We start from the raw sequence: 26,132 nt of genomic DNA, 5'->3' as shown, positions 1-26,132 counted from the left end.
CACTGCAGGGCTTAAGCCTTTCACTGAACAGGTCACGCGTCTTTTATTGTATACACGACCCATATTGGAATGCACTACTCGAGTTCAACAAGTCAATTTTGCCATCAAGCCCGGGCAATTGGCATTTGGTTTTCGTTTAACATTTTTTTCACATAAATGTTTCATCTTACACATACGTTTCTTAGAAAGTTTATGGCAGGTATGTAGTGTTATGTGGTAGCTGTGAGAACATTTAATCACTTTCATAGCAAATGTATCATCTTATTCTTTACATGTTCGCATCAACTATCAAAACCCGTTGTAACTGTTCCGGGTTTCTTACCAAGTGAGTTTTCATGTTAGCGGATATTTCATTCACTTTATCTTCAAGTTGTTATTTGCAATGTTACTTTGGTGGTTTCATTGCCAGAGCAGGCCATTTAGGAGCTGGGGAACCTGGTTCGAGTCTCGGCGTGGGCTCACCATCCTGTGATTCTGGGCAAATCAATTTATATGCCTACCAAAAACGACTGTGTAAAGTGACTGGAGCTCATATAAAGCGCTCCAATGAGTTAGCGCTATATGTCAAACTGCAAAATAAATACTTTGAATGGAAATCCCCTTGCTTCTTAGGGGATGGGGTGGTGGGGGTGTCTGGTCTGTCTTTTATGCTTATCATGGTGATGTCTTTCGCATGGGTGTGGCTTATTTATTTAAGCGCGGACGCAAATGTAGGCACATTGCTCGTACTGTTGCAGCAGCACTCCATTCCGGGTCACGTCGCGTTCAGGTAATCCATGTTCACTTTACACATATTAATTTTACGGGCTTGGGACAATCTGGTAACCAAGTATTTTAGATTTGGTTTATGCTTCTGTCATTTTGCTGGTTAGCTGGTGATACGATCTCCACTGCCGTTGCTTTTCAACATTAGTGGGTTTTGACCAACAGCAGCTGGCATTGGTTTTCTAGCACAGAACATGTTGGTGGGTGGTTTAAGTGGTTGCATGGGGGTGCAGCTTAATCAGGGTTTTATTATTGAAGGTTAGTTACTGACAGCGTTTGGTTTATGCAGTTGAGCCTGGACAGATTCTTCTGTTTCCTCCTTCAATAAAAGTGCGCGTTGTAAGTTATGTTAGACACGTTTGATGTCTACAACGCACTGGGTTCTGTGGTCACGTTCTTTCGGCTTTTTGAATGGCTGCAGATATGTTGTCCACTTAATCTCCCCTGCACACTGCTTGCGCTATAATCAACAGCTCGGGCCGAGTCAGGTGCATGACACAAACCCATTGAAAACTGCTTTATTCCTTTAACTGTTCAGCAAATGTTCCTTTATCCATCTACGTGTAAGCGTTGGACCTAATTGCTTACCTGGCATGGATGGCATGTCAGTGCACACCAGCTATTGTTGTAACAGCATTATAGCAAATTTGTAATTACATGAACACAGTTTGCAAGAAAGCATTGCCTTTCTCAATAAACATGTCATAACATTTTAGCAGCCTTTCAGTAACTTATATTGCACAACTGCTCACCAAGCTACAACTTAGAACAACAAGCATTGGCATAGCCAATAGGTCTCGCCTTTGGGACCATATAAGTGTTTAGCCATGCAACAGTTACATAACTAAATACTTATAAGGTCCCAAAGGCGAGACCTATTGGCTTTGCCAATGCTTGTTTTTATTTTGTTCTGTGCTAGAAAAAAGAGAAGCCTACACCCTCTACTCAAACATGGATACTCAGCAGGATTGTCACATAAATTCACCCACTTTGAAGTCAGATAACGAAAAGTAAATGCCAAGCTCCCTTAAAAGAGTGAGCTTGATCTTTGTCCTATGTCTTTCAATGCACAGCAAATGTGACAAGATAAGAACAAGATTTAAAGGTCTGTCTACAGAAATAGAGTTCGTAGAAGAATACAGTAAACAAAATAGGGCAACAGGAGGTACGCACTCAAGCTGGACAGCCTAAAGCAAATAAGGCCAGCCAATAGAAAACCAAAAAATGTGAGTTGCAAACCACAAAGCAACGGGTGGAATGCATTCCTAGGTCAGCTTTCTGAATGTCCCCAAGATGTCTTTAGCAAACTAGATAGCTGCACTTGTCTGGTACGCTTCAACCTAAAAAAGGCAGTACACCCTTTATAGACTAGTCTAAGAAGTAATTTTGGATCCAAGGACATACAGCTGTTATTTGTTTTGCACAGTGTAGACTACCACGGTAGTCATAAGGCCATGACCAATGGTGAACTCTGCCGAAACACACAAGTTACTTTCTTTGTACACTTGACTCTCAACAGGGAGCAAAGCCAGCAGTCGATATTTACTGCAGGAAGTGCAAGACTTGCAGGGCACAATGAAATATAAAACACAATCTTTAACTACAGCTCTCATTTCTAGGAATACATCTTTATGTAGGGGATGAAAAAACGGGGTACTCCATGGAGCAGACAGGCTTAAAACCACATTTTGCTCTAGATTTTTGATATCATGGATTCCTATATCCAAGGATATTTTGAGAAAATGGTTTGCTTTGCTCAGTCGTTAGGAAAAGTCTGTTCAACTACAGTTAACATCCAGCCAGTCACAGCTTCCAGGCAGAGCAATTTAACAAGTTGGAAACTATCAATCGGCCCCACCCTTGTTAATTAGTAGCTCTATGGGTGCAAGATATGATAACGCAGTGAGTTTGATCCGGTGCCTCCAGTTTCCCACAATTTCAAAAATAAAAAACAAAACCAACACCCAAAGTGGAACAGGGCAAATAAGTCCCTAAACTCCTGGGGGGGAAACAAAGGAGACTGGGGGAATCCGCACAACCTATTTAATGTGTAGAGTACGTTCCTTCTTGATCATATCAGAAGGAATGGGTTTTTCATTCAACAATCTGCTCATGACATCAACTGACTATGTCTTGGTATCTCTTCCTATCAAAAGGACAACTGCATGGCTTGCCTACTAAACTCATAATCTGGATGCACCACATCGGTCTGCTGCTTACTGTATGCACAAAAGAAGGAATTCTCTTTGAATCTTGGGGTCAGATGATTTGTGTGCCAATCACCAAAGTGTTTTAAGAAAAACTAACTTAATTCACAAGATGAAAAATTAAACCATATTTGTTGAGGATGGCTTCTAATTTCAAGGAAAGCGACCTACATGATTCCTACAAATCAATGTTTGTTTTCAAAACCAGACTAAACTTTGCAACACACACTGCTTAGAAAAGAGGTAAGCACCAGGCGGAATATCACAGGAGATGGAATATGCTACTTACCAGTATGCATCTGTTCTTGGCATGTAGAGCTGCAGATCTACACTCTTTTGCATAGATCGCCATCTGGTGTTGGGCCCGGATGTTTGCAGTTTGTTTTTCCTCTTGGAAAGTCTTTGGAAGTCACGAGGTCAGTGACTCCTCCCTTGGATCGTATTGCGCATGGGCTTCGGCTCCATCCTCAGATTGTTTTTCGCCAACAGGGAAAGATGGAGTGTAGTAATAACAGTGAAGAAACCCATGTGTGTTGTATCTGAATAAGATAGACTGGAACAGATACAGGTAGCCAGGGAGGCGGGTGGGCGTGTGTAGATCTGCAGCTCTACATGCCAAGAACAGATGCATACTGGTAAGTAGCATATTCCGTTCGAGGCATATGAGCTGCAGATTACACACTTTTGCATAGACTATATAGCAGATCCCAACCGTAGCGGCGGCCACCGGTATCTGTTGCAGTGATTTGAAATAGTGTTTTTAGTACAGCCTGGCCCACACTAGCTTGTTTCTTGGTTTGCACATCTACACAGTAATGTTTAGTGAAAGTGTGCGGTGTTGACCATGTAGCTGCTTTGCAGATATCATCTAATGGGATATTCCCAAGAAAAGCCATAGAAGCCCCTATCTTTCGTGTAGAGTGGGCTTTAGGGGGAACAGATAGCGTTCGTTTTGCTTTGTGGTAGCAAATCTGTATGCATTTTACAATCCACCTAGCTATGCCCGATTTTGAGATGAGGTTGCCTTTGTGTGGTGGAGAGAAAGAGACAGATAGTTGTTTGGTCTTTCTGAAAGGTTGTTTTCTTTGGATATAGTAAAGTAAGGCCCGTTTAACATCTAGCGTGTGTAGAGCCCTTTCTGCAACAGTTTGAGGTTGCGAGAAAAATACCTGTAATTCTACCGATTGGTTTAGATGAAAAGGGGAAATGACTTTAGGTAGGAATTTTGGGTTGGTACGGAGAACAACCTTGTTCTGGTGCTTTGGAGAAAAGGTTCTTGTATGGTAAGTGCTTGTATCTCACTGACCCTTCTAAGGGAAGTGATGGCTACAAGAAAAGCTGTTTTCCATGTGAGAAATTGCAGTTCGCATTTATGCAAAGGTTCGAAGGGCGGTCCCATTAGCCTTGTGAGAACTATATTTAAGTTTCACACAGGTGAGGGTGATACTCTGGGGGGAATTATTCGTTTGAGGCCTTCCATGAAGGCTTTAATGGCAGGCACTCTGAAAAGTGATAGGTGCTGTCTGTTTTGTAGGTAAGCGGCAATTGCTGCGAGGTGTAGCCGAATGGATGTATATGCTAGGTTACACCTTTGTAGATGGAGTAAGTAGCATATGATGCGTTGTATAGACACGTCTCGAGGATTGATTGTGTTGTTATGACAATAAACAACACATCTTTTCCACTTGGCAGCGTAGCAGGCTCTAGTGGTAGGGCATCTAGCTTCTCTGATGACGTTCATACAGTCAGGGGGAAGGTTAAGGTATCCGAATTCTAGGATCTCAGGAGCCAGATCGCAAGGTTGAGCTGAGCTGGTGCCTGATCTCTCCATGGTTCTGGGTTAGGAGGCATGGCGAGAGGTGTAGCTTTTGGTGTGGTACTACCGAGAGTTCCAGCAGTGTGGTGTACCACGGTTGTCTGGCCCATGTTGGAGCTACTAGGATCAGTGTGAGGGAATGCTGTTGTAGCTTTCGCACCACTAATGGAATTAGTGGGAGAGGTGGAAAGGCGTACGCAAATTTGCCTGACCAGTTCATCCATATCGCATTGCCTTTGGAAAATGGGTGTGGGTATCTGGCCGCGAAGCTTGGGCATTTTTTGTTTTCGTGGGTGGCGAAGAGGTCTATGTGCGGATGCCCCCACATCTGAAAGAACGGGTAAAGAACCTGTGGGTGAAGTTCCCACTCGTGGATCTGTTGTATCTGTCTGCTGAGTAGATCTGCCATGGTGTTTTGGACTCCTGGTACATGCTGGGCCAGGAGAAAGATTTTGTGTGGAATTGCCCATCTCCATATGCTCTGGGCTAGTTGAGAGAGCTGTGGAGAGTGTGTGCCGCCTTGTTTTTGAATGTAGTACATGGCAGTCATGTTGTCTGTGCGAATGAGGACTGCCTTGCCTAAAATCTGTGTTTGAAAGGATTTTAGGGCTAGAAAAATTGCCAGTAAATCCAGATGGTTGATATGGAGTGACTTTTGTTGTGGCGTCCATGTGCCCTGCACTGTGAGATGTAATAGATGAGCTCCCCAGCCAGAGAGCGATGCGTCTGTTGTGAGTATTATTTGTGGAACCGGGTCCAGGAACGGTCGACCAGTGGAAAGATTTGTGGTGTTCCACCACTGCAGAGAGCGATGGGTGCGACCGTCTACCAACACCAGATCGGTCAGTTGCCCCTGGGCCTGGTTCCATTGGCACGCTAAGCACTCTTGGAGTGGACGCATCTGGAGTCTTGCGTGAGGCACTATGAAAATGCAAGAGGCCATCATCCTTATCAGTTGCATAAACACTCTTGCTGGAAGGGAGTGTTGAGGTATGAATCTTTGACGCAGAGCCTGAATGCTTGCAATCCTGGCCGGATTGGGGTAGGCTATGGCTTTTGAGGTGTCTATGGTGGCACCGAGGTATTGCTTTAAGTGGGATGGTGTTAGCTGGGACTTTTGGTGGTTCACTGTGAAGCCTAGCTGGTGAAGCAGTTGGATTGTAGTGGCGGTGTGGTGTACACATTGGTTGTAGGACGTGGCTTTTATCAGCCAGTCGTCCAAATATGGGAAGACGTGAATGTGCTGTCTTCTGAGGTGTGCCGCCACTACCGCTAGGCACTTGGTGAATACCCTTGGTGCTGTTGTGACCCCGAATGGGAGCACCTTGAACTGGTAGTGTTGCCCATCCACTACAAATCTGAGGTACTTTCTGTGAGTATGGTGTACCGGAATGTGAAAGTATGCGTCTTTCAAGTCGGGGAGAGGAGCGGAAGTACCTGCTGAAGCGTTACCATGTGAAAATGGTCTGAATGTATGTATGTGTTTAGGGGCCGGAGATCTAGAATAGGTCGTAGAGCCTCGTCCCTTTTTGGTATTAGAAAATATAGGGAGTAGACCCCCTAAATTTTGCTGATTGAGGGGAACTTGTTCTATTGCCTGTTTTTGTAGGAGGGAGATTACCTCCTGTTTTAGTAATGTGGAATGTTCTTGTGACATTGGGCGTTGCCTGGGTGGAATGTTTGGGGGGGGTAGATGTCAATTCTAGGCAGTACCCTGAGCGAATAATTTGGGTCACCCATTTGTCTGAGGTGATGGTCTCCCAGACCTGAAGGAAATTTTGTAGTCTGCCCCCGACCGGAGTGGGATGGTCTGGAGGGAGGGAGGGGGGGGGGGGCAGTCATTGGGTAGGCGGTGTGGCAGAGCGGGCGGTATTTGTTTTGCCTCTGCCTTTATCGTTATTGCCCCTATAGCCGCCTCTTTGATAACCCCTTGTGAAGGTGGACTGAGCAGGGGATTTGTAGGAAGTGGACGCGCTGAGGAGTAGTCTCTAGCCGTACCCCGAAAGGAAGAGCAGCGAAAGGAGCGCCTATGAGGGTGTGACTGCAGGGCTCCCATAGATTTTGCCGTATCCGTGTCCTTCTTCATTTTCTCGAGGGCCTCATCTACCTTTGGGCCGAATAGGTGGTGTTAGTCAAAGGGATGATTTAGGATGGTGGCCTGTACCTCAGGTTTGAAACCGGATACTCTCAGCCAAGCATGGCGACGGAGGACGATGCTAGTGTTAATGGCCCTGGAGGCTGTGTCTGCTGCATCTAAGGCACAGCGTATGGAGGTGTTAGTTATAGTCTTACCCTCTTGAATTAATTCATTGGCCCTATTTTTGTATCTTTCTGGGAGGTGGTGCATTATGGTTTCTAATTCATCATAATGCGCCCTATCTTATCTGGCCAATAGCGCTTGAGTGTTGGCGATACGCCATATATTGGCTGCCTGTGACGCAGTGCGCTTTCCTGACGCGTCTAGTAGCTTTGACTCCTTGTCAGGTGGTGGTGCTTCGCCTGACGCCTGGGAGTTTGAACTCTTCCGTGCAGTGGAAACCACTAGGGAATCTAGTGACGCTGGCCCTTTGATATAGGCAGGATCTGTGGGGGCAGCTTTGTACTTTGTTTCTATGCGTGGGTTAATGACCCCAGCCCTGACTGGGTCCTTAAAAACCTCTGGCGCATGTTTTATCACCCCCTTGAGCATAGGTAGTATGGAGGTAGACCTATGTGCGGTATCAAAGGTGTCGAGGAGGAAATCCTCCTCTACTGGGTCAGTGTGTAGCTCTACCCCGTGATAATGTGCCGCCCTCTGAAGTAGGTGGTGGAAACCTAATGAGTCTTCTGGTGGAGATGGCCTGGAAGGGTAAAGGTCATCTTGTGGGACATCTGGAATATCTGGATTATTGTAGTTGTCCCATGGGTCTGGGGATCCTGTAGGGGTGGGGTCTTGGGGCACATCCCCTGGATCGTAATATGGGTCCCCCTGATCATCATCGTCTGGAGACGGGGTCGGAGAGCGATGAGGTGGGGGTGGAGAAGGTGGAGGGAGCGGAGGTGGAGAGGGTGGAGGAGGAGGAGGAGGAGGAGGAGGAGGTGGGGAAAGCATTCTGAAAGGGGAGGTAGCAGAGTCCTTCCTCTTTGGAGGTGGAGGCGGAGCCGGTTTGTCCAAATGTCTCTTTTTGGAAGAGAGTGCCAGACGTCCAGTTTTTGGATCCCTGGTGAGAGTTTTTTGTAAGGGATCCGGTGTAAATAGTTCCTGTGACAGTGTTTGGTCCGTCAGCGCCAAAGGTTTCGGGGCCGATGACTTTTTAGGCTTGTCCGTGCCGTGCTTAGCACTGGGCTTGGGAACCTCAGTTTTCTTGGTCGGCGCCGAGGTGGGCTTCGGCGTGGAAGTGTCAGTGCCGAGGGCCTTATGTGGTTTGGTCGGTTCCCGAAGATGGCGTCGGTACGGAAAGGCTGGGTTTCGACACCGAGGGCTTCGGTGCGGAGCTCGGTGTCGAGGTAGAGGCCGGTTTCTTTTTCAGTGCCGAAGTGTGTTTCTTGGCACCGCTGGAGGGCTGGCTCGAGCCCGAGCCGCCGGAAGGCTTATTTGGCTTCTTCACCGGGTCCGAAGGTGGGGTGTGTGAAGCAGTGTCTCTGGTCTTGCCTAGGCCCGGAGGCAAAGGCGTGACCGAAGCATTTTTGGGTGTGGGAGGGGGTATAGTACTCACGACCCTCTGCGCCGGGGTGATGTCCTCCACATCGGAGTCGTCGGCTTCGGAAGCACTGACGAGGTCCTTTTCGGTGTGCTGCTGTCCCAGATTTTCGACGTCGTCCCCCAAAGATGTCGACTGGAACGGAGGTCGAGGAGTGCGCCATGTTTCGTCTGGCTCTTCGATCTCGAATAGTCTTTTTCGATCTGAAAGACTTGCAGGCCGGACAGTCTCGAGCCTCGTGTTCAGGGGAGAGGCAGAGGTTGCACGCCTCATGAAGATCGGTGTGGGGGAATTTGGACCCACATCGAGGGCACTTCTTGAAAGGAGTTCTTTCCATCAGCCGGGACCGGAGCTTGGGTAGGCCCGAAGGCCGCAGTCGACGACTGGAATTGAAGATGTGTCGAAGAGAAGGTGATTGAGGAGATCTAGATCTGAACAATACCGCGATGAGCGAGGATTCCGCTTCGATCGTCGAACTGGAAATGTTCGGAACCGGAGCGCGAAGTATTACATCCGAGCCTGATGGCGGAAAAAAACAATCTGAGGATGGAGCCGAAGCCCATGCGCAATATGATCCAAGGGAGGAGTCACCGACCTCGTGACTTCCAAAGACTTTCCAAGAGGAAAAACAAACTGCAAACATCCGGGCCCAACACCAGATGGCGATCTATGCAAAAGTGTGTAATATGCAGCTCATATGCCTCGAACATACTGTTCCCAAATAGGCGCAGTGTGAACAGAGTCCACAGTCCTCAGAGGTTTGGCAGAGGTTAAAGTGAGATATAACCTTACTCTCTAAAGTGGTAGCTTGGTCGAGCAGTAAGGCAGTATCGGAGGACAGTGTAAAGCATTTGTTGTACACACTCAGTCAGCAAATGGTCTCACACACTCAAGAACTGAACTCTAGGCCAATGGTTTATATAAAAAAATATATGGTTGTTTTATTTTAGAATCAACAATAGGTATCAAAATATACTTTCTCAGAATGAGATGCTTTAGTTAAATACTTTGCAATAGGCAATTGACTTTTGAAGATAATAGTTAGTTTTGTTGCAACAGGCAACACAATTTCAGACACAATAATACATTGAGCTCAATGTGAGTTTTAAGTTATTTGCAATTGATTACTTTCAGGATTACTTTTCTAACTCCAGGACTGGATCCTAGATTCAGTCCTGGGACAGTTCTTGGAAACAAGTGAGTAAATTCGTTTTAGTTACTGTTGTGATTTTGAAGCAATATTTAGCTATTTTAAAAGTTGACACTTAGAAACCTTTGCTAATCAAATTACCAATGTTATCCTATGGAAGGAAATTCACTTAGCAGGTAAGTGGGGTTATGGTTACTTTTTCTAGGTCAGTGTTGGATCCTAGATCCAGCACTAGTGTATCACCTGTAAGCAGTTGAGAAACTGCGTTTAAATTACACAGGCGATTTTTAAGGACTATTTATAAGTTTGCAAAATCGACAGACGAAATTTCATAGAAAAACAGTCAATGGTTCCCTATAGAAGAAAATTCAAGATACGGGTAAAGTATGTTCTCGTTACTTTAGTAATCCAGGGCTGGGCTCCTAGGTTCAGTACTAGGACCTCTATCTAAAACAGGTAAGTAATTACGTTTTCACAGTTGGTACGATTTTTAAAGAATATTTGTAGTTTGCAAAAATCGACACTTAGAAGAAATTTCACAGAAAAACAGTCAATGATTTCCTATGGAAGAAAATTGGGTTAGTGGTAAGTACGGTTGTGAGTACTTTTTAGGGTCAGTGCTGGGCACCAAGCTCCAGCACTGGGATCTCTCCTAAAAACAGGGGACTATTTCCATGTTCGTTACTCGGTTGATTTTAGGTGATTATTTTAAGTTTTAGAAACTCCACACTTAGAAGAAATTTCAGAAGAAACTAGTCAATGTTACCCTATGGAAGAAAAGTGAGTTATCGGCTTTTGGGTAAGTACTCGACTGGCAGAGTTAAGGTTCTGGGCATAGACTCAGGGGTCTCCCAGGGTCAGGGTGGTACAGTTGTTACACCCTCAGCGGCACTGGGGCGGCTGGGTGCAGAGTGAGTTAGGCCCAATGTTATCCTATGGGAGGCAGGGGGGCCTTGGTTGGAGGCTGCTCACTAGCAGGCCACGCGGCTGTGGGAGCTGGCTCCTGGTCACTTGCTCAGGGCAAATGTGGAAGTAGCTAGGAGTAGAAGTTGCACTGCCAGGGCCATTCGGGCGGCTGGGTGCAGGGTGCTTTCGAGCCTTTGGGCGCTCAATGGATTTCAATGGGAAAGCTCATGGACGAACAAAGGCTGCAAGCTCGGGGACCAAGATTCTTCGGGTGCCACCACCACTTCGAGAGGTAAGTTGGGTAGCTGGAGGATAGGTAGCTACCCAGGAGTGGGGCACAGGGGGCCGCGGGGCGCCGGGTGCAGGGGTGCCTTTTGATGTCGGGAAATCTTACCCTCTGTTGATCGCGGTTGGGGGGGGGTCCCTGGTTCTGAGGCTGCAGGCGTCGTCAGCAGTGTCGAGGTGGGTTCTTGGGTGCCGGATTCGGGGTCACAGTCGCCGGGGGGACGTCCTTGGGGTCTTTGTCCACTCCGGCACAGGCCAGGCTTGGCGGGTGCAGAGTGTGCAGGGTTCGCGGTTCCGGGCTGATGCCAGGGGTTAGAAACTTGCTTTGAGCATAGCCACTGCTCATGGGTGTCCCAGATGCTCAGAGTCACAAGGTAGCCAAGTCCTCCGGGGTTTGTGAAGTTGCTGGCCACAGGAGGTGCCAGGATTTAGCAGAAGCAAGTTTGAGGGTCGACAGGCCGGTAGGGCTGGGGCCAAAGCAGTTGGTGTCTTCCTCTTCTTAGCAGCTGCACGGCAGGTCTTCTTTCTTCTTGTTCTTCTTTGCTTTTTCGGAATCTGGAATCTGAGGAAGGAAGGTTCAGGGTGCCCCTAAATACTAGATTTAGGGGCATTACAGGTAGGTAACGGGCAGGGACCAATGGGTCCATGCCCTGGGGTGGGTACACCCCCTATCCTGCCACTCTCCTGTGAGAGGGGGGCAGTAGCCTAGTCCTGATTGGGCAGGGCATCCCATCTTCAAGATGGCGAGAGCCCGGAGATGTGCTTCACCTCGCCTCCCCCACCTGAGGGGTGGGGTTGGCAGAGAATGGCACATCCCCTGTCCTTACTTGGGGTTTCCGGCCAGGCTTCCCGCCAGAGTGGGGGTCAGAACCGGTGGCGGCGAGTTGCTGGGTAAAGCAATTGGCCTGGAGAAGCTCACAAAGGCGGCATGCCTTTGAAGCTTCCCCCTGCCCATCCTGAGGGAGGAGACCCAGCACCTCGCCCAGGATGTGCATTGTTGCAGGCCCAGGAGAGCGGTTTGCTCTCCACCCAGGGTTCCAGCAACATGTCTGTTGTGTGGCAGCCTAGGCAGCCTCTCAGACAAGACGTGGATTGTAGGTTAGGTTTCAGGGGGCATCTCTAAGATGCCCTCTGTAGTGCTTTGTACATTAAATCCCACACTGGCATCAGTGCGGGTTTAATGTGCTGAGAAGTTAGATACCAAACTTGTCAGTCTTCAGTGTTGCCATTATGGTGCTGTGGAGTTCGTGTTTGACGCGCTCTCAGCACCATATACTCTTAAATGGCAGCACTGCACTTACAGTGACCAGGAATGGACCTGGGTACTGTAGGGGCACAGGGCTCATGCTCCTGTGCCCACACCACTGGCATAGAGCACCCAGCTAGAGGGGTGGCTGATGTATGCCAGGGCAGTGTAGGTTGTGGGCATGGCACACAGGGATGTGGGCCATGTCGACTCTTTGTTTTGTCTTGTACCCAGACACTCAGCCTGCAAGGGCAGTGTGTTTGTGTTAGGGTACAGGGCCTCTAAGGGTGGCACAATGAGTGCTGCAGCCCTTAGAGGCCTTCCCTGGTCACAAGGCCCTGGGTACCTTTGACCAAGGGCTGACGTGATCAGGGTTTGCCAATTTGGGTTTTAGGTTTTAGGGAAGGAACATAGGCCCTGGACCCCTGATTGGCAGGAGTCCAGGGCACACTCATTCAAAGTACATTCAGCAATTCATCAAAAAGTGGGGGCATACCATGCAAGAAAGATGGCACTTTCTCACAATATCACAGATGCCCAGTGCATTAAACTGACAAACTCATGACAAGGTAAATAAATAGACATGTTTGTGAAGAATTCACAAACTACTGACCATTTGCCTCAAATGTGTAAACGTCCATAAAAATTGGGAATCTTCTCATCCTCCACCTCCTATATGCTTTGTTGTGGATTAGAAATGATAAAGTACTGGGTGCTTATTGAACTTCAGTAAAAAAGCTTCTTAAGTGTGCCATGGATGGAAAACCCCTGGCCTTGATAGCAGTGCCCTACAAGTAGGATGAGAGCCAGATACACAATGTATGTTTTCTTACTGCCAGTCCACAGCAGTCACAATAACCAAGTGTAAGCAACTCTCAGTGAACCGACTGTCTCCCCTATGAATGAGGTAGCAGGGAGAAGCATGTAGTGACTCCATAGGGCCTTCTCACAATGTGCACATGAATGATAGGCACCAACATGGATTTAAGATGCAGAGATTGAACTGCAAAAACAATGACGGAGATTTACTCTCCATTGCAGTCCTCTATTCTCTTTCAATGAAGTGCACAGTAACAGGCCCACACCAGAAACGGTGACACATGCATAGAGTTAGGCTTAGATTTATTTACAGTGCACAGCCTCTCTTAACAGACACTGCGGAGCCAACAGTGTTTAGTGCCGCCTCTGGGTTCAAGACCAATCAGCAAAAATCCTTGGCCATCGCTATAGCTATCCCAGTGCTGGAGACAGAGTGTTTGCCAACTCTCATGCTCTTCCGGTGGGCAGAGAAAGGAATCCCATACTTGGGGCTCCAGATCCATTCTACACTTTTGGCCGTGGTGACCCAGCTCTACAGCCTCCTCCTTGCCAACACGCGATCTACTCTCACCATCTGGAAGGCACACAACCTGTCCTGGCTCAGACGCATAGCAGCCATTGAAATGATATTGCTACCTAAAACTTTTTATGTCATGCAGTCTCTACCAATCCAACCCCACCCCCTCGACGATCTTGGACAAATAACAGAACCTCGTCTCTGACTTTATCTGGGCGGGCAAACTTATCAGAATGGCCAAAGCCCGAGCTTACTTGCCAATAAAAGAGGCGGACTGGGGATCCCAAATCTTCGCTGCTACTATCAAGCATGCAATACGCTACTTGGTAGAGTGGTCTTGCGTCCTAATGGAGAAGCATTGATGTTTTGTGGACCAGGCTATTGCAGAAATTCACATTTTGAAAATACCGTGGCTTCCAAAGACCTGCAGGCCGCCTAGTGTCTATAGCTCACCAGTGATCCGAGCCACCATTGGAGACTGGGATCTAGCTCAGTTGCGGCATGGGCTCCCAACACCACAATCTCCCTAAACTCCCCTGATCGGCAACCCAGACTCCACCCCTCCCCCCACCCCCCCCTCCCCCAGCGGCCACAGGAGTGGAGTATATAACTTGGCAGGAAGCCAACTCCAAACATGTTGGAGACTTATTTGATTCATAGGGACTTCTGGACTTCCCCACTCTACTAGCAATACTTTTCAGTTGCACACTGGGTGATAGTGTCTTGGATCAGGCCACATGCCAGCAGAGTATTAACGCCCTTCGAAAAAATGGTTAGTCACAAGATATTCGGATAAGAAAATACTATCTGACCTTTATACCTTCCTGCATGCACCACAGGCCCCACTAAAATCACCCGCACGCACCAGATGGGAAAGGGAATGCAAGAGACCTTTCACTGACAAGGAGTGGAACGACATACTGCACCGCGCCCACGCATCCACCCTAAACACTAGCAATAAATAGATGCTCTTAAAAATGGCACATTACTGGTATCTCACATCAGATAGAATGGCCGCATGGGTCCCCAATGGGGGAAGACCGCTGCTGATGTCGCTGTGGCCAACAGGGCACGCTTACTCATCTCCTATGGGAGTGCCCCAAGCTGCAATCCTTCTGGGCCAAAATACTTCAGGCGGTAAATACTATTCACACAACAGATATTCAAAATTTTCCAAGTGATATACTACTGGACCTCCCCAACCCTCTCACCTACCCACTACGATCCCCCAGGGGTAGAGCCATCACCCTCGCACTGGGGGCAGCCAAACGCCTCCTCCACAGCAAATGGGGCACAGAAGCTATCCTGACACATTTAGATTGGTTACACAAGCTATGGGACACAATAAGGACGGAAAAGCTAACAGCAGTGGTAACTAAACGCCTCCCCCTATTTGATAAGATGTGGCAACCCTGCGTCACTTATCTGTCTGCTGAGTTTCGGGAGCTGTCCTGCCCTCTCTACTTACACGAGTCCTGCGTTTAATACCAGTAGCTGCGCCTAATGAGAAACATACCACCTGATTGCATCCCCCAGTTATACTACTTACGAATAGCAGCGCCTAACCCCTCCCCACCCTACTCTGTTTTTTCTCGACCTTCCTTTCTAGCTTCCATTTTCTATTTGAACACGTAAGGTTCAGTGCCTATAATGTCCATACATTTCAACATCTAAGTCACCATAAGCCAATGGATGTAAGTGGGCAGTTTTGTATTGAACCCATTTTGAAAATAATAAAATAGATCTAAATCCTAAACAGAAACTGCCTCCACTAGCTTTTGAATGCAGAGTGCAAAAAAGGTGGACAAAGAAGCAGGCATGCATCACAGTCCTTTCACTCCACTGTGCTTCAATCTTGACTGAAGAAGCATGTTTTAATCAGTATTTTTTTTTAAACTCTCCTATCCAGTCTTCAAGAAGCATTTCAAGATTAATCTTACTTTCAGACACGATGACAATGTGCTCATTTAAAATGCCCTCTTAAATCCATCTTCCAAATTACAGTTCACTGTTAATTTCTGTGTGTGCCTTGCCTCTAAATGAGGTATTCCTAGCCTTTTTGACTTTAACGCCCTCAGAGAAAAAGTCTCTCACATTGCTAAATTGCATAATTTCACCTCAGATTTAAACTATCAGGGGATTTTTAAAATGTTCCCCCTAATATTCTAGGACATGAATTAGAACAATAAATACATCTCATGTACTGTTTGGGGAAAGGGTGCACAATGTTCATTGATGCCCAAGTTCCCTGAGCACACAGAGCGTCTAGAAGGTGTATAAATCTCAATGACAGATTCCATGTGTTAACACAAACTTACTTCATGAAGAAATATTATTGGCATAACAGGAGATCTAATGAAAATGCTCCCAACACTGCTGTAGTGTCATCATATAATAAAGGTATATTTAATGCTTTCTGATTTTAGAATATTGGTTTACATATTAATATATTAAACAAAATACATTTTACAACATGTAAGAGCAGTGAAGAAACCAGCTGCCTACTGGAATTCAAACAGAGATACATCCCCAAAACCAGAATTCCTTTGGCATACCACATTACACAAGGTTTAACCTAGAGCAAAACCAGTAAAGTCATTCAGCAGGCAATGAATACTTCAGTAAATGATCAACATAGAAAGGTTTAACCCATATATGTCAACAACAACATCATCTTAAATAACCCATGATGGTTCTGGCACTTACTACATGGCTCAGGGTCATAACCCTAAGCAAGGTCTCGCAACAGGACTTCACTGCACTGACGGGAAAGCAAGGCAACAGGTCCTTCAGGAGCGTCAGAACATGCAAGGTTGTGGTGGCTTCTTTACTGCCTAATGAAAGGGAAAACAATGGTACAAGTGGGCATGTGTTACCACTGAATTCTGAAACATACATATTTATGCACTACTGAACTCAACCCTAATTTCTTGTTCAACTTATAGTGTCAGTTACCCAAGACACATACACTTGTGTAAACAAGTGCCAAATATCTTTTTGGAATAAGCTGTTAAAAGCAAACAAAGAATCAAATATCAAAGCCATTAAAGCAAGTGCTCCTCCACCAGGGTACAACGATCTTTCAGCTTCCTGGGGGACGGATGGAGTGTTTAGTCCTTAGTCCCAATCTTTCCCCTTTCCCTGGTGTTCTGACAGAAAGCTCAATAGACAGTGGGGATTTCTTGGGGAAAGAGAAAGTATGGGGGCAGCCCACTTTGGCATAGGGCCATGCCCCCAGCCCAAAAGGGGCAATGCACTGAACATCAAGGCAAAATAAAACAAAACAAGTGGGATACCCTGCTCAGGCATCAGACTGTGACCCATCCAACAATGGCCCAAACAGTCATACAACCCAAACTCAATAACGGCGGATTATGGGGTTTTACACCCAGACTGCCCCAGAGTACTGAGGTGCAGAAACCCCACTAGAAACCAGGGGGCGGGGGGGGGGGGGGGGGGGGGGGGGGGAGGCCTGGGAATCAGGCCGTGCCCTTATCCCATCAAGGTCCTCACCAGTCTTTCCCCCTCGGTGGAGTTCAGGGGGGGGTAAACCCCCAAACTGCTCACAAGGGAGGCAGAAAGTCAACTACCCCGAGGCATTTTTTTATTTATTTTTTTTTAATTTTATTTAAACAGAACAGGGCAAGTTTCAGCGGGCCATACCTACATTCCCCTGCCAGGAGGGGGCAGATATATCCCTATCATCCAGTACTGATGTCGGGGCAGTCCGTCATATGAGTCCACACTCACACTCCTAAAGTTCTAGTAGTCTTTCTGAACCCTGGGGCCTGGAAAAGCCCCATCTCCATGGCAAGCAAGAGGAAATTTGGATTCTTTTGGGCACAGTTTTGACATAAGGCCCAGAAAGAAGGGTGTACATTTCTTCCTGCTTTCCAAGATAATTAGCTACACTAGTCAGGCATTGAGCCTACTGGCAAATGAGGAACCTACTAACCCAAGGCATTTTTGAAACCTAGAAATCCAGGCGAGTTCAGTGTGTTGTGGTTTGAGTGGATCCTGCTACGTTTCATTACCCAGAACATCCACAAAACTCAAACTGGGGAAAAAATCATACATTTTCTTCATAATTCTGCTAGGGAACGTTTCGGAATCTGCGGGGATCCACAAAATTCCTACCAACTTGAGTTCCCACTCTTTCCTTGATAAAAAAATAGTATCCCGCTTGTGTGGCTGGGCTGGGCTGATACCGGACATTCATTCCTTCTTGAAAGAAACTGAGGATTTTGGAGGTCTCACTGGGAATCCAAAATCTACTAGATTCCTGAGATTGCTAGTGAGACTGGACACTGCTAGCTCCCTTAAAAAAGCTCGAAGAATTCGGTCATCACAGTATGGGTAGCAATGAACCTGTTGCAATTATAGTAAAGAAGCAACTGGAGGCACTGTTAAAACCATAAATGAACAGTCCTATAATAGGCAGGAAATGAGTCACATTTTTGAACGCGAAAATTCATACCAAGTCAAAAATCTGCAAGTCTACTTTTTTGCAGCCTCTGTCTCTTCAGTATATTTCTTCACAAAGAATGGACTGCACAGGTCTCCTACCTCCAGAATTCTCTATTTCCTGGATACAGAACTTGGCTGTCGACTGGGAAGCAGGATGGTGGAGAGGTGCATTTTCCCCAAACAGGAATTCACTTCCCTTTAAAATAGAGCAAACACCGATCTGGGCTGCTTTGCGAATCTGAAATGAAATGATTTGAAAAAAAATATATATATATATATTTAGCAGGCGCGATGGGTGAAATGGTTATAGTATTTTAGTTGCATGTTAATTCTGAGTCATTAAATTCCTTACACCAAATTACAAGCCTACCTTCAATGTTTCCCTTCCTGACAAAAGTAGGCTGACCATTATCAAGCAGGATTAGATTTTGTCCAGAACTATTATCCTTGGCCAACAGATAAGTTAAAGTACACTGATGATTCTTGGAAAGCAATGAGATCACCAACCATAACAATCACAAACCAAGACAATATTTGTACTTCTTAGAAGGAGCCCAACTGGGAAGTAGCTGACAGTGGTCGGGGGAAGAGCAGGAAGTTGGTAGGCTCTTTGCTGGGATTCCCATTATTAGGTCCTTTCATTTACCCGTCACCTGCAGACTAAAGGCAATTAAACTGTAATCATGGGAGACTAAAATGTGGATCGACAGGCAAGGCTCAACGCCTGCCAAAGACCGATAGAATGCATTAAATTCTGCTTTAAACAAGTGGGGTAGCGGTCAACCGACTCAAAAGGATACACAATCTCAATCTCAAATATGACCCTTTGACCATAGGTCTGACTTGACCCGTACTTCGTCACATCCAACCTCTCAAATTGGACACAGAAACTCTACTTTACAACCTCTACCTCAATGTTTCATCCAGTCTAGATAGTCTAATTTATGCTTAACTAAAAGCTCAGGCTGATACTCAAACTAATTTATAAGTGACTCAGTGGATGACTTGGTGAGATGAAACCTGCCAAATATAATTATGAAAGACAATGGCATAAATCAAAGTTGAGGACAAAAGGGGTAGCAACATACATAGGAGAGGTAACGAAAAGCTACCCAAAAAGTGAAAAAGTATTATTTTGGCAAATGAGATCATGAGATAACCAACCAAGCAAACATTCGCAATAACGTCTACAAGATCTGTCCAAACCAGGCTCCATAAAATGCAACCTTTGCACCTCTTAGCAACACTGTGAAGACCTTTATGGACTTCAAATAAAAAATTAATAAAAAATTTCACTACATTATTAGCACCACTGTAGTGAGTTGAGGTTCTTCCTGTAAGAAAGTGGCTCTGTATATACTGTTCCCAAATAAGTACAGTGTGTACAGAGTCCACAGTCCCCAGAGGTTTGGCAGAGGCTAAAGTTAGATATAACCTTACTCTCTAAAGTGGTAGCTTGGTCGAGCAGCAAGGCAGTATCAGAGGACAGTGTGAAGCATTTGTTGTACACAGTCAGCAAATGGTCTCACACACTCAATAACTGAACTCTAGGCCAATGGTTTATATAAAAAAATGTGTCTGTTTTATTTTAGAACCAACAATGGGTATTAAAATATACTTTCTCAGAATGAGATGCTTTAGGTAAATACTTTTGCAATATGCAATTGACTTTTGTAAATACTTGTTACAGGTTGTTGCAATAGGCAACACAATTTCAAACACAATAATGCATTGAGCTCAATGGGTAGTTTAAATTATTTGCAATAGATTACATTCAGGATTACTTTTGTAACTCCAGGACAGGATCCTAGATTCAGGCCTGGGACAGTTCTTAGAAACAAGTGATAAAAGTCAACTTAGTTACTGTTGTGATTTTTAGGAAATATTTTGCTATTTTAAAAGTTGACACTTAGAAGAAATTTCATAGAAAAACAGTCAAAGATTCCCTATGGAAGAAAATTCAAGTTGCAGGTAAAGTAGATTCTCGTTACTTTTGTAATCCAGTACTGGGCTCCTAGACTCAGTACTGGGATCTTTATCTAAAACAGGTAAGTAATTGCGTTGTCACAGTTAGCACGATTTTTAAAGAATATTTAAAGTTTGCAAAATTTGACACTTAAAAGAAATTTCACAGAAAAACAGTCAATGGTTTCTTATGGAAGAAAATTGGTTTACTGGTAAGTACGGTTGTGAATATTTTTCAGGGTCAGTGCTGGGTACCAAGATCCAGCACTGGGATCTCTCCTAAAAGCAGGGGAGTATTTTCGTTTTCGTTACTCGGCTGATTTTTGGTGAATATTTTAAGTTTTAGAAACTCCACACTTAAAGGAAATTTCAGGAGAGACCAGTCAATGTTACCCTATGGAGAAAATTGAGTTATCGACTGTTGGGTAAGTACTCGACTGGTAAAGTTAAGTTTCTGGGCACAGACTCAGGGGTCTCCCAGGGTCCGGTAGGTACAGTTGTTACACCCTCAGCGGCGCTGGGGCAGCCGGGTGTAGAGTGAGTTAGGCCCAATGTTATCCTATGGGAGGCAGGGGGCCTTGGTTGGTGGGTGCTGACTAGCAGGCCACGCGGCTGTGGGAGCTGTGCTCCTGGTCACTTGCTCAGGGCAAATGGGGAAGTAGATAGGTGTAGAGGTTACACTGCCAGGGCCACTCGGGCGGCTGAGTGCAGAGTGCTTTTGAGCCTTCGGGTGCTCAATTGATTTCAATGGGAAAGCTCCTGATTGGAAAAAGGCTGCAAGCTCGGGGATGAAGATTCTTCAGGTGCCACCACCACTTCGAGAGGTAAGTTGGGTTGTTGGAGGATAGGTAGGTACCCAGGAGTTGGGCACAGGGGGCCGCCGGGTGCAGGGGTGCCTTTTGGTGTCGGGAAATCTTACCCTCTATGGATCGCGGTTGGGGGGGTACCTGGTTCTGAGGCTGCAGGCGTCGTCAGGAGCGTCGAGGGAAGTCCTTGGGTGACGGACTCGGGGTCACAGTCGCCGGGGGGGTCGTCCTCGTGGTCTTTGTTCACTCCGGCACAGGCCAGGCTTGGCGGGTGCAGAGTGTGCAGGGTTCGCGGTTCCGGGCTGATGCCAGGGATTAGAAGCTGATTTTGAGCAGAGCCTCTGCTCATGGAAGTCCCAGGTGCTTAGAGGCAAAAGGTAGCACGGTCCTTCGGGGTTTGCGAGGTTGCTGGCCACAAGAGGTGCCGGGATGTAGCAGGAGCAGGTTCGAGGGTCGACAGGCCGGTAGGGCTGGGGCCAAAGCAGTTGGTGTCTTCCTCTTCTTAGCAGCTGCACGGCAGGTCTTCTTTCTTCTTGCTCTTCTTTGTATTTTGCAATCTGGGGAAGGAAGGCTCAGGGTGCCCCTAAATACTAGATTTAGGGGCGTTACAGGTAGGTAAAGGGCAGGGACCAATGGGTCCCTGTCCTGGGGTGGGTAGACCCCCTATTCTGCCACTCTCCTGTGGGAGGGGGACAGTAGCCTAGTCCTGATTGGGAAGGGCCTCCCATCTTCCTAGATGTCGAGCGCCCAGAGATGTGCTTCACCTCGCCTCCCCCACCTGAGGGGTGGGGTTGGCAGGCTGGCACATCCCCTGTCCTTATTTGGGGTTTCCCGCCAGGCTTCTGGCCAGAGTGGGGGCTGCAAGTGGCCTGGGGAAGCTCACAGAGGCGGCATGCCTTTGAAGCTCCCCCCTGTCCATCCTTGGGGCGGAGACCTAGCACCTCGCCCAGGATGTGCATTGTTGCAGGCCCAGGAGAGCAGGGGCTCTCCTCCCCAGGGGGGTCCAGCAACATGTCTGCTGTGTGGCAGTCTGGGCAGCCTCTCAGACCAGACATGGATTGTAAGTTAGGTTTCAGGGGGCATCTCTAAGATGCCCTCTGTGGTGCTTGGTACATTAAATCCCACACTGGCATCAGTGCGGGTTTAATGTGCTGAGAAGTTGGATACCAAACTTCTCAGTCTTCAGTGTTGCCATTATGGTGCTGTGGAGCTCGTGTTTGACGAGCTCTCAGCACCATGTACTCTTAAATCGCAGCACTGCACTTACAGGGCCCAGGAAGGGACCTGGGTACTGTAGGCGCACAGGGCTCATGCTCCTGTGCCCACACCACTGGCATAGGGCACCCAGCTAGAGGGGTGGCTGATGTATGCCAGGGCAGTGTAGATGGTGGGCATGGCACACAGGGATGTGTGCCATGTCGACTTTGTTTTCTCTTGTACCCAGACACTCAGCCTGCAAGGGCGGTGTGTGTGTGTTAGGGTACAGGGCCTCTAAGGGTGGCACAATGAGTGCTGCAGCCCTTAGAGGCCTTCCCTGGTCACAAGGCCATGGGCACCTAGGGTACCATTTACCAGGGGCTGGCATGTGGCCAGGGATTGCCAATTTGGGTTTGAGGTTTTTGTAGGGAAGGAACATAGGCCCTGGGCACCTGATTGGCAGGAGTCCAGGGAACACTCAGTCAAAGTACATTCAGCAATTCAGCAAAAAGTGGGGGCATACCATGCAAGAAAGATGGCACACTCTCACACTTCCATCCCATGTCCTTAAGTAAAACTCTCCTTCAACTTGTTCAAAACCAAGGAAACTACTGAAGTTCTAAAAAGTAAAAAAGAAAGCATTCAACAATCTTGTAATTTGTTTATTATTAATATCTTCTGTGACACTGGATTATTGATTAGGCAAGTGCGAAAAGTATGAGCTACCACTAAAACAAATACACCAATAACTAGGAAGTAAACTGAAGATTTCAGTGAGGAATCACCACTAGGAGCTGTGGGTCAAAGTGACAGGTTTATCTGAATGGAAATGCCTGAAAACTGTTTTAACAGCACCAAAACACCACTAAAGTCAAGAAATGAAACAAATAAAATTCCCAAACGAATGTAGTAAATATAATAAAGTAATGATTCAAATATCACTAAGAATGCCACATTTGGGAAGTCAATTATTTATGATATTTTAGAGGTTGCAACAAGCATTTAGAGGTGCTTAGCAGCCTCTAATGTTAATGTCATTTATAGAGCGCAACAAATACCTGGAGGTGTCCTGGCGCTAACTAATTCCCTGAGACTAGTGGCCGCTGAAGAGTGGAAGAACACTTACTCTTTGGAGAAGAGCCAGGTCTTTAATTCTTTACGAAAAGGTATAAGATCCGTCATGGTCCTAAGATAGAGGGGCAATTCGTTCCAAGCTTTTGCTGCGCCGTAAATAAAGCTTTTGCCCCCCCATCGGGCTTTCTTTATACGTGGCACCTTGGCCAATAAGGCTTCTTTGGACCGCAGCGATCTTCCTGGGACATACCATCGCAGTCTAAGCTGTAGAAAATCTGGACCCATACCGTGTAAGACCTTAAGTGCTAAACAAAGAGCCTTGAATCGTATTCGGCTTTTGACTGGAAGCCAATGTAAAGCTTTCCTCTCCTTAGAGACTGAGGAAAACTTGAGGAGCCTGTAAGCAGTCTGCCGCATTCTGTAGTATCTGCAGTTTATTTAGCGCTCTCTGTTGTGCATTGAGGTAGAGTCCATTACAATAGTCCAATCTGGCCATCACAAGAGCCCTAACCACCGTTTGTCTGCTTTCCCTGGGCAGCGAGGGCAACACTTTCCTCAACATTTTGATGATATAGATAGTTTTGGATGCTACCGCATTTACTTGAGGCCCTACGGTCAGTCTATCGTCAAGTATTATGCCCAGGTTTTTTACCTTTCTAGTTGGGACGGGGGGATTGCCCATTAAGTCGGGCCACCAAGAGGGCGTCCAAAAATGTGTGCTATTGCCAAACAATATCACCTCCGTTTTATCCGAATTCAGCTTGAGGCAATTGTTGGCCATCCAACTGCCAACTGCTAGCATGCACTCTCAAAAGCGTCCTTCCGTACCTGCCTCTCCCTCCGGTGTCAGAGATACCACAATTTGTGTATCATCCGCATAAGATGGGAGGCCAAAACCGAAGGCGTCTATAACTGGGGCCAATGCACTAACAAAAATGTTAAAAGGAGTTGGGCTGAGTGAGGATCCTTGAGGGACCCCACAAGGTAATGTGAAGGGTTTGGACTGAAAGTCCCCCAGGGCCACAATCTGTTTCCTGTCTGCAAGGAAGGATCTTAAAAGATCCCAAGCTTTCCCGTGAATTCCACATGCATTTAAGCGGCTCAGCAGTATAGTGTGGTGAACCGTATCGAACGCAGCTGCCAAGTCTAGCAAAATCAATGCCGCCCTCCCTCCCTGATCCACCGCTGCCCTGATCTCTTACGTGGCTTTGATAAGGGCCGACTCAGTGCTATGTCCTGGCCGAAAGCCATATTGAGTGGGGTCAAGCCCTTGAGTCTCATCCAGAAAATGACTAAGTTGTCTATTCATAGTTTTCTCCACCAGTTTCGCCGTTAAGGGGAGTCTGGAGATAGGACGAAAGCTATTTGGGTCATTAGCGGGAAGGTTTGGTTTTTTAAGAGGGGCAAAACGGAGGGCAATTTCCCGTGTCTGGGGAAATGTCCAGCTTCAAACATAGAATTAAATATTGTCGTTAGAGAATCTGCTATCGGACCCGGGGCCAGTTTAGCCACCTTGGCAGGGCAGGGATCAAAAGGAGATCCCGAATTAGCCTCCAAGAGGAGCTTTTGGATGTCACCTGGAAGTACTGGCAAAAATTTATCGGACACCGGGCTGTGAGCCCCCTTTGAGGTGGGAGTCTCCCTACACCCGTCTGTGTTCCCAGTGCTTATGCTACTAAAAACCGTGTAGATGGCTTCTACCGTGGACAGGAAGAATTCGGCCAGTTCCTCACAAAGCACTTGGCTGGGCTGGACTACCACTGGCTTAGGCAAGGCCAATGAGGCAACCGTCTTAAACAGTTCTTTGGCTGAATTTTTAGATTTTATAATCTGTGTAGCAAAATAGTTCTGTTTAGCTGCCACAATTGCCTGTTTATAGGACAACAGGTAGGCTTTGTAGGCTTTTTTCTCAATTTCCTTCGAAGCTTCCCAAATCAAGACATACCAGCAAAGCCAGCAAAAATCTAACTTCTAAAGCGCAGGGAATGACGCAAAATGATGCACGCATGGTTGCTGTGGCTTGTTTTACTCATGCGTTTCCAAATGGGAATCTGGTGTTACCCAAATCGTTATTTTGTTTTTTCCTACGTTTAAAACTAGTCTAAATAATATATTGAGTCTTGGATGAATACATTACTAAAAACGAATGCAACTTACTGGGTGAGTCTGTTTGCGGCCCAAGTCCTTTGTATGGGATTATCAAAACCACCATATTGGTGTTTTTCTAATGTTCTGTTTGGAACTAGAAAGAAGACTACACCACCCTGCGGGTGCTTGCAAAGATAAGAAAATAGAACTATACTATGATGGGTTTTATAGTGGCCATATTGAAACAGTGAATACTTAAAGCACTACCAAATTCTTGTACCGGTGATGGGTGAAAGAATAGAACGAAATAAAATGGAATGACCCCACTGTGTATGAATGAATATGAAAGACCCCATTGTGTACGAATGAATATGAAAAATGTGTAAGTGTGTGGTGCTAAATGTCCATGCCTATTAACATTGAACCTAGTTATACTGATGAGATAAATGAACAGTGAACGATTAAGTTCTACATAATAAACGAATGAAGCAAATTTACAAGTTACATGCATCTTCCAGACGGTCTTTCAGACCTTTGGGAATTACTGAATCCAAATTTTTTGGGCAACAAAAGTTCAGTAAAAGTCGTTGCATTCATTACCTAATTACCTGTGTGAGCTGAAAGCTGGTCCTACAAAGGGCACAAATCAAACCACTACACTGAACTAAGCCTGGAGCCAATAGGGATTCACAGTTTGGCAGTCGATTTGATTCTAAAGCTTTATTCGCCACACTCATGATGGCCATAAAAGTATTTAAATAACAATATACAATAAATAATCATATAAAATACATATACAGTATACAAAGATAAAAGCGATAGAGTTTGAAATCCCTGGACGCTCCTTCAGAATAGCTGTTCAAAATAATATTTTTCCCAAGTCGAATCGCAATGCTAAGGTATATAAAAGGAGTGCACATAAGTATCATGAAGCAGTATTATGCTCCCTAATATTCTGTGCCAGGAAAAAAGGTTTTAAGTAATATTTAAATAGACCATCATAAAAGTTACAAAATAAAATAAAGTGCTGTGTGCTTTACTTTGAAATGCCATCGCATGTACAAGGAGTCGTATCCCTATGCCCTTGCTTCATAGTAGCAAAGGCGACTAAAAATAGTGTAATGCTAATCCGCAGCATGATCAA

At 46.2% G+C, this 26,132-nt stretch overlaps 1 protein-coding gene and 1 long non-coding RNA gene across 2 annotated transcripts in view; one reads left to right on the top strand and one right to left on the bottom strand.

The window, feature by feature from the left end:
- Positions 1–26,132, bottom strand: part of RRP12 (ribosomal RNA processing 12 homolog) — a 362,034-nt gene that overhangs the window by 232,309 nt on the left and 103,593 nt on the right. Inside the window, exons 7-8 of the mRNA XM_085606394.1 lie at positions 17,958–18,096; positions 16,098–16,225 (exon numbers count right to left, since the gene is read on the bottom strand). Coding sequence (XP_085462520.1) covers positions 16,098–16,225; positions 17,958–18,096 — 267 coding nt within the window. The remainder of the gene's footprint in view (positions 1–16,097; positions 16,226–17,957; positions 18,097–26,132) is intronic.
- Positions 9,945–26,132, top strand: part of LOC146867601 (uncharacterized) — an 84,250-nt gene continuing 68,062 nt past the window's right edge. Inside the window, exon 1 of the long non-coding RNA XR_014961795.1 lies at positions 9,945–10,660. This is a non-coding gene — a long non-coding RNA (uncharacterized LOC146867601). The remainder of the gene's footprint in view (positions 10,661–26,132) is intronic.

This window comes from Triturus cristatus, chromosome 1_2 (assembly GCF_964204655.1).
Source record: "Triturus cristatus chromosome 1_2, aTriCri1.1, whole genome shotgun sequence".
NCBI lineage: Eukaryota > Metazoa > Chordata > Amphibia > Caudata > Salamandridae > Triturus > Triturus cristatus.
Note: the sequence above shows the minus strand (reverse complement) of the source record. Positions and strands in the feature narration are given on the sequence as shown.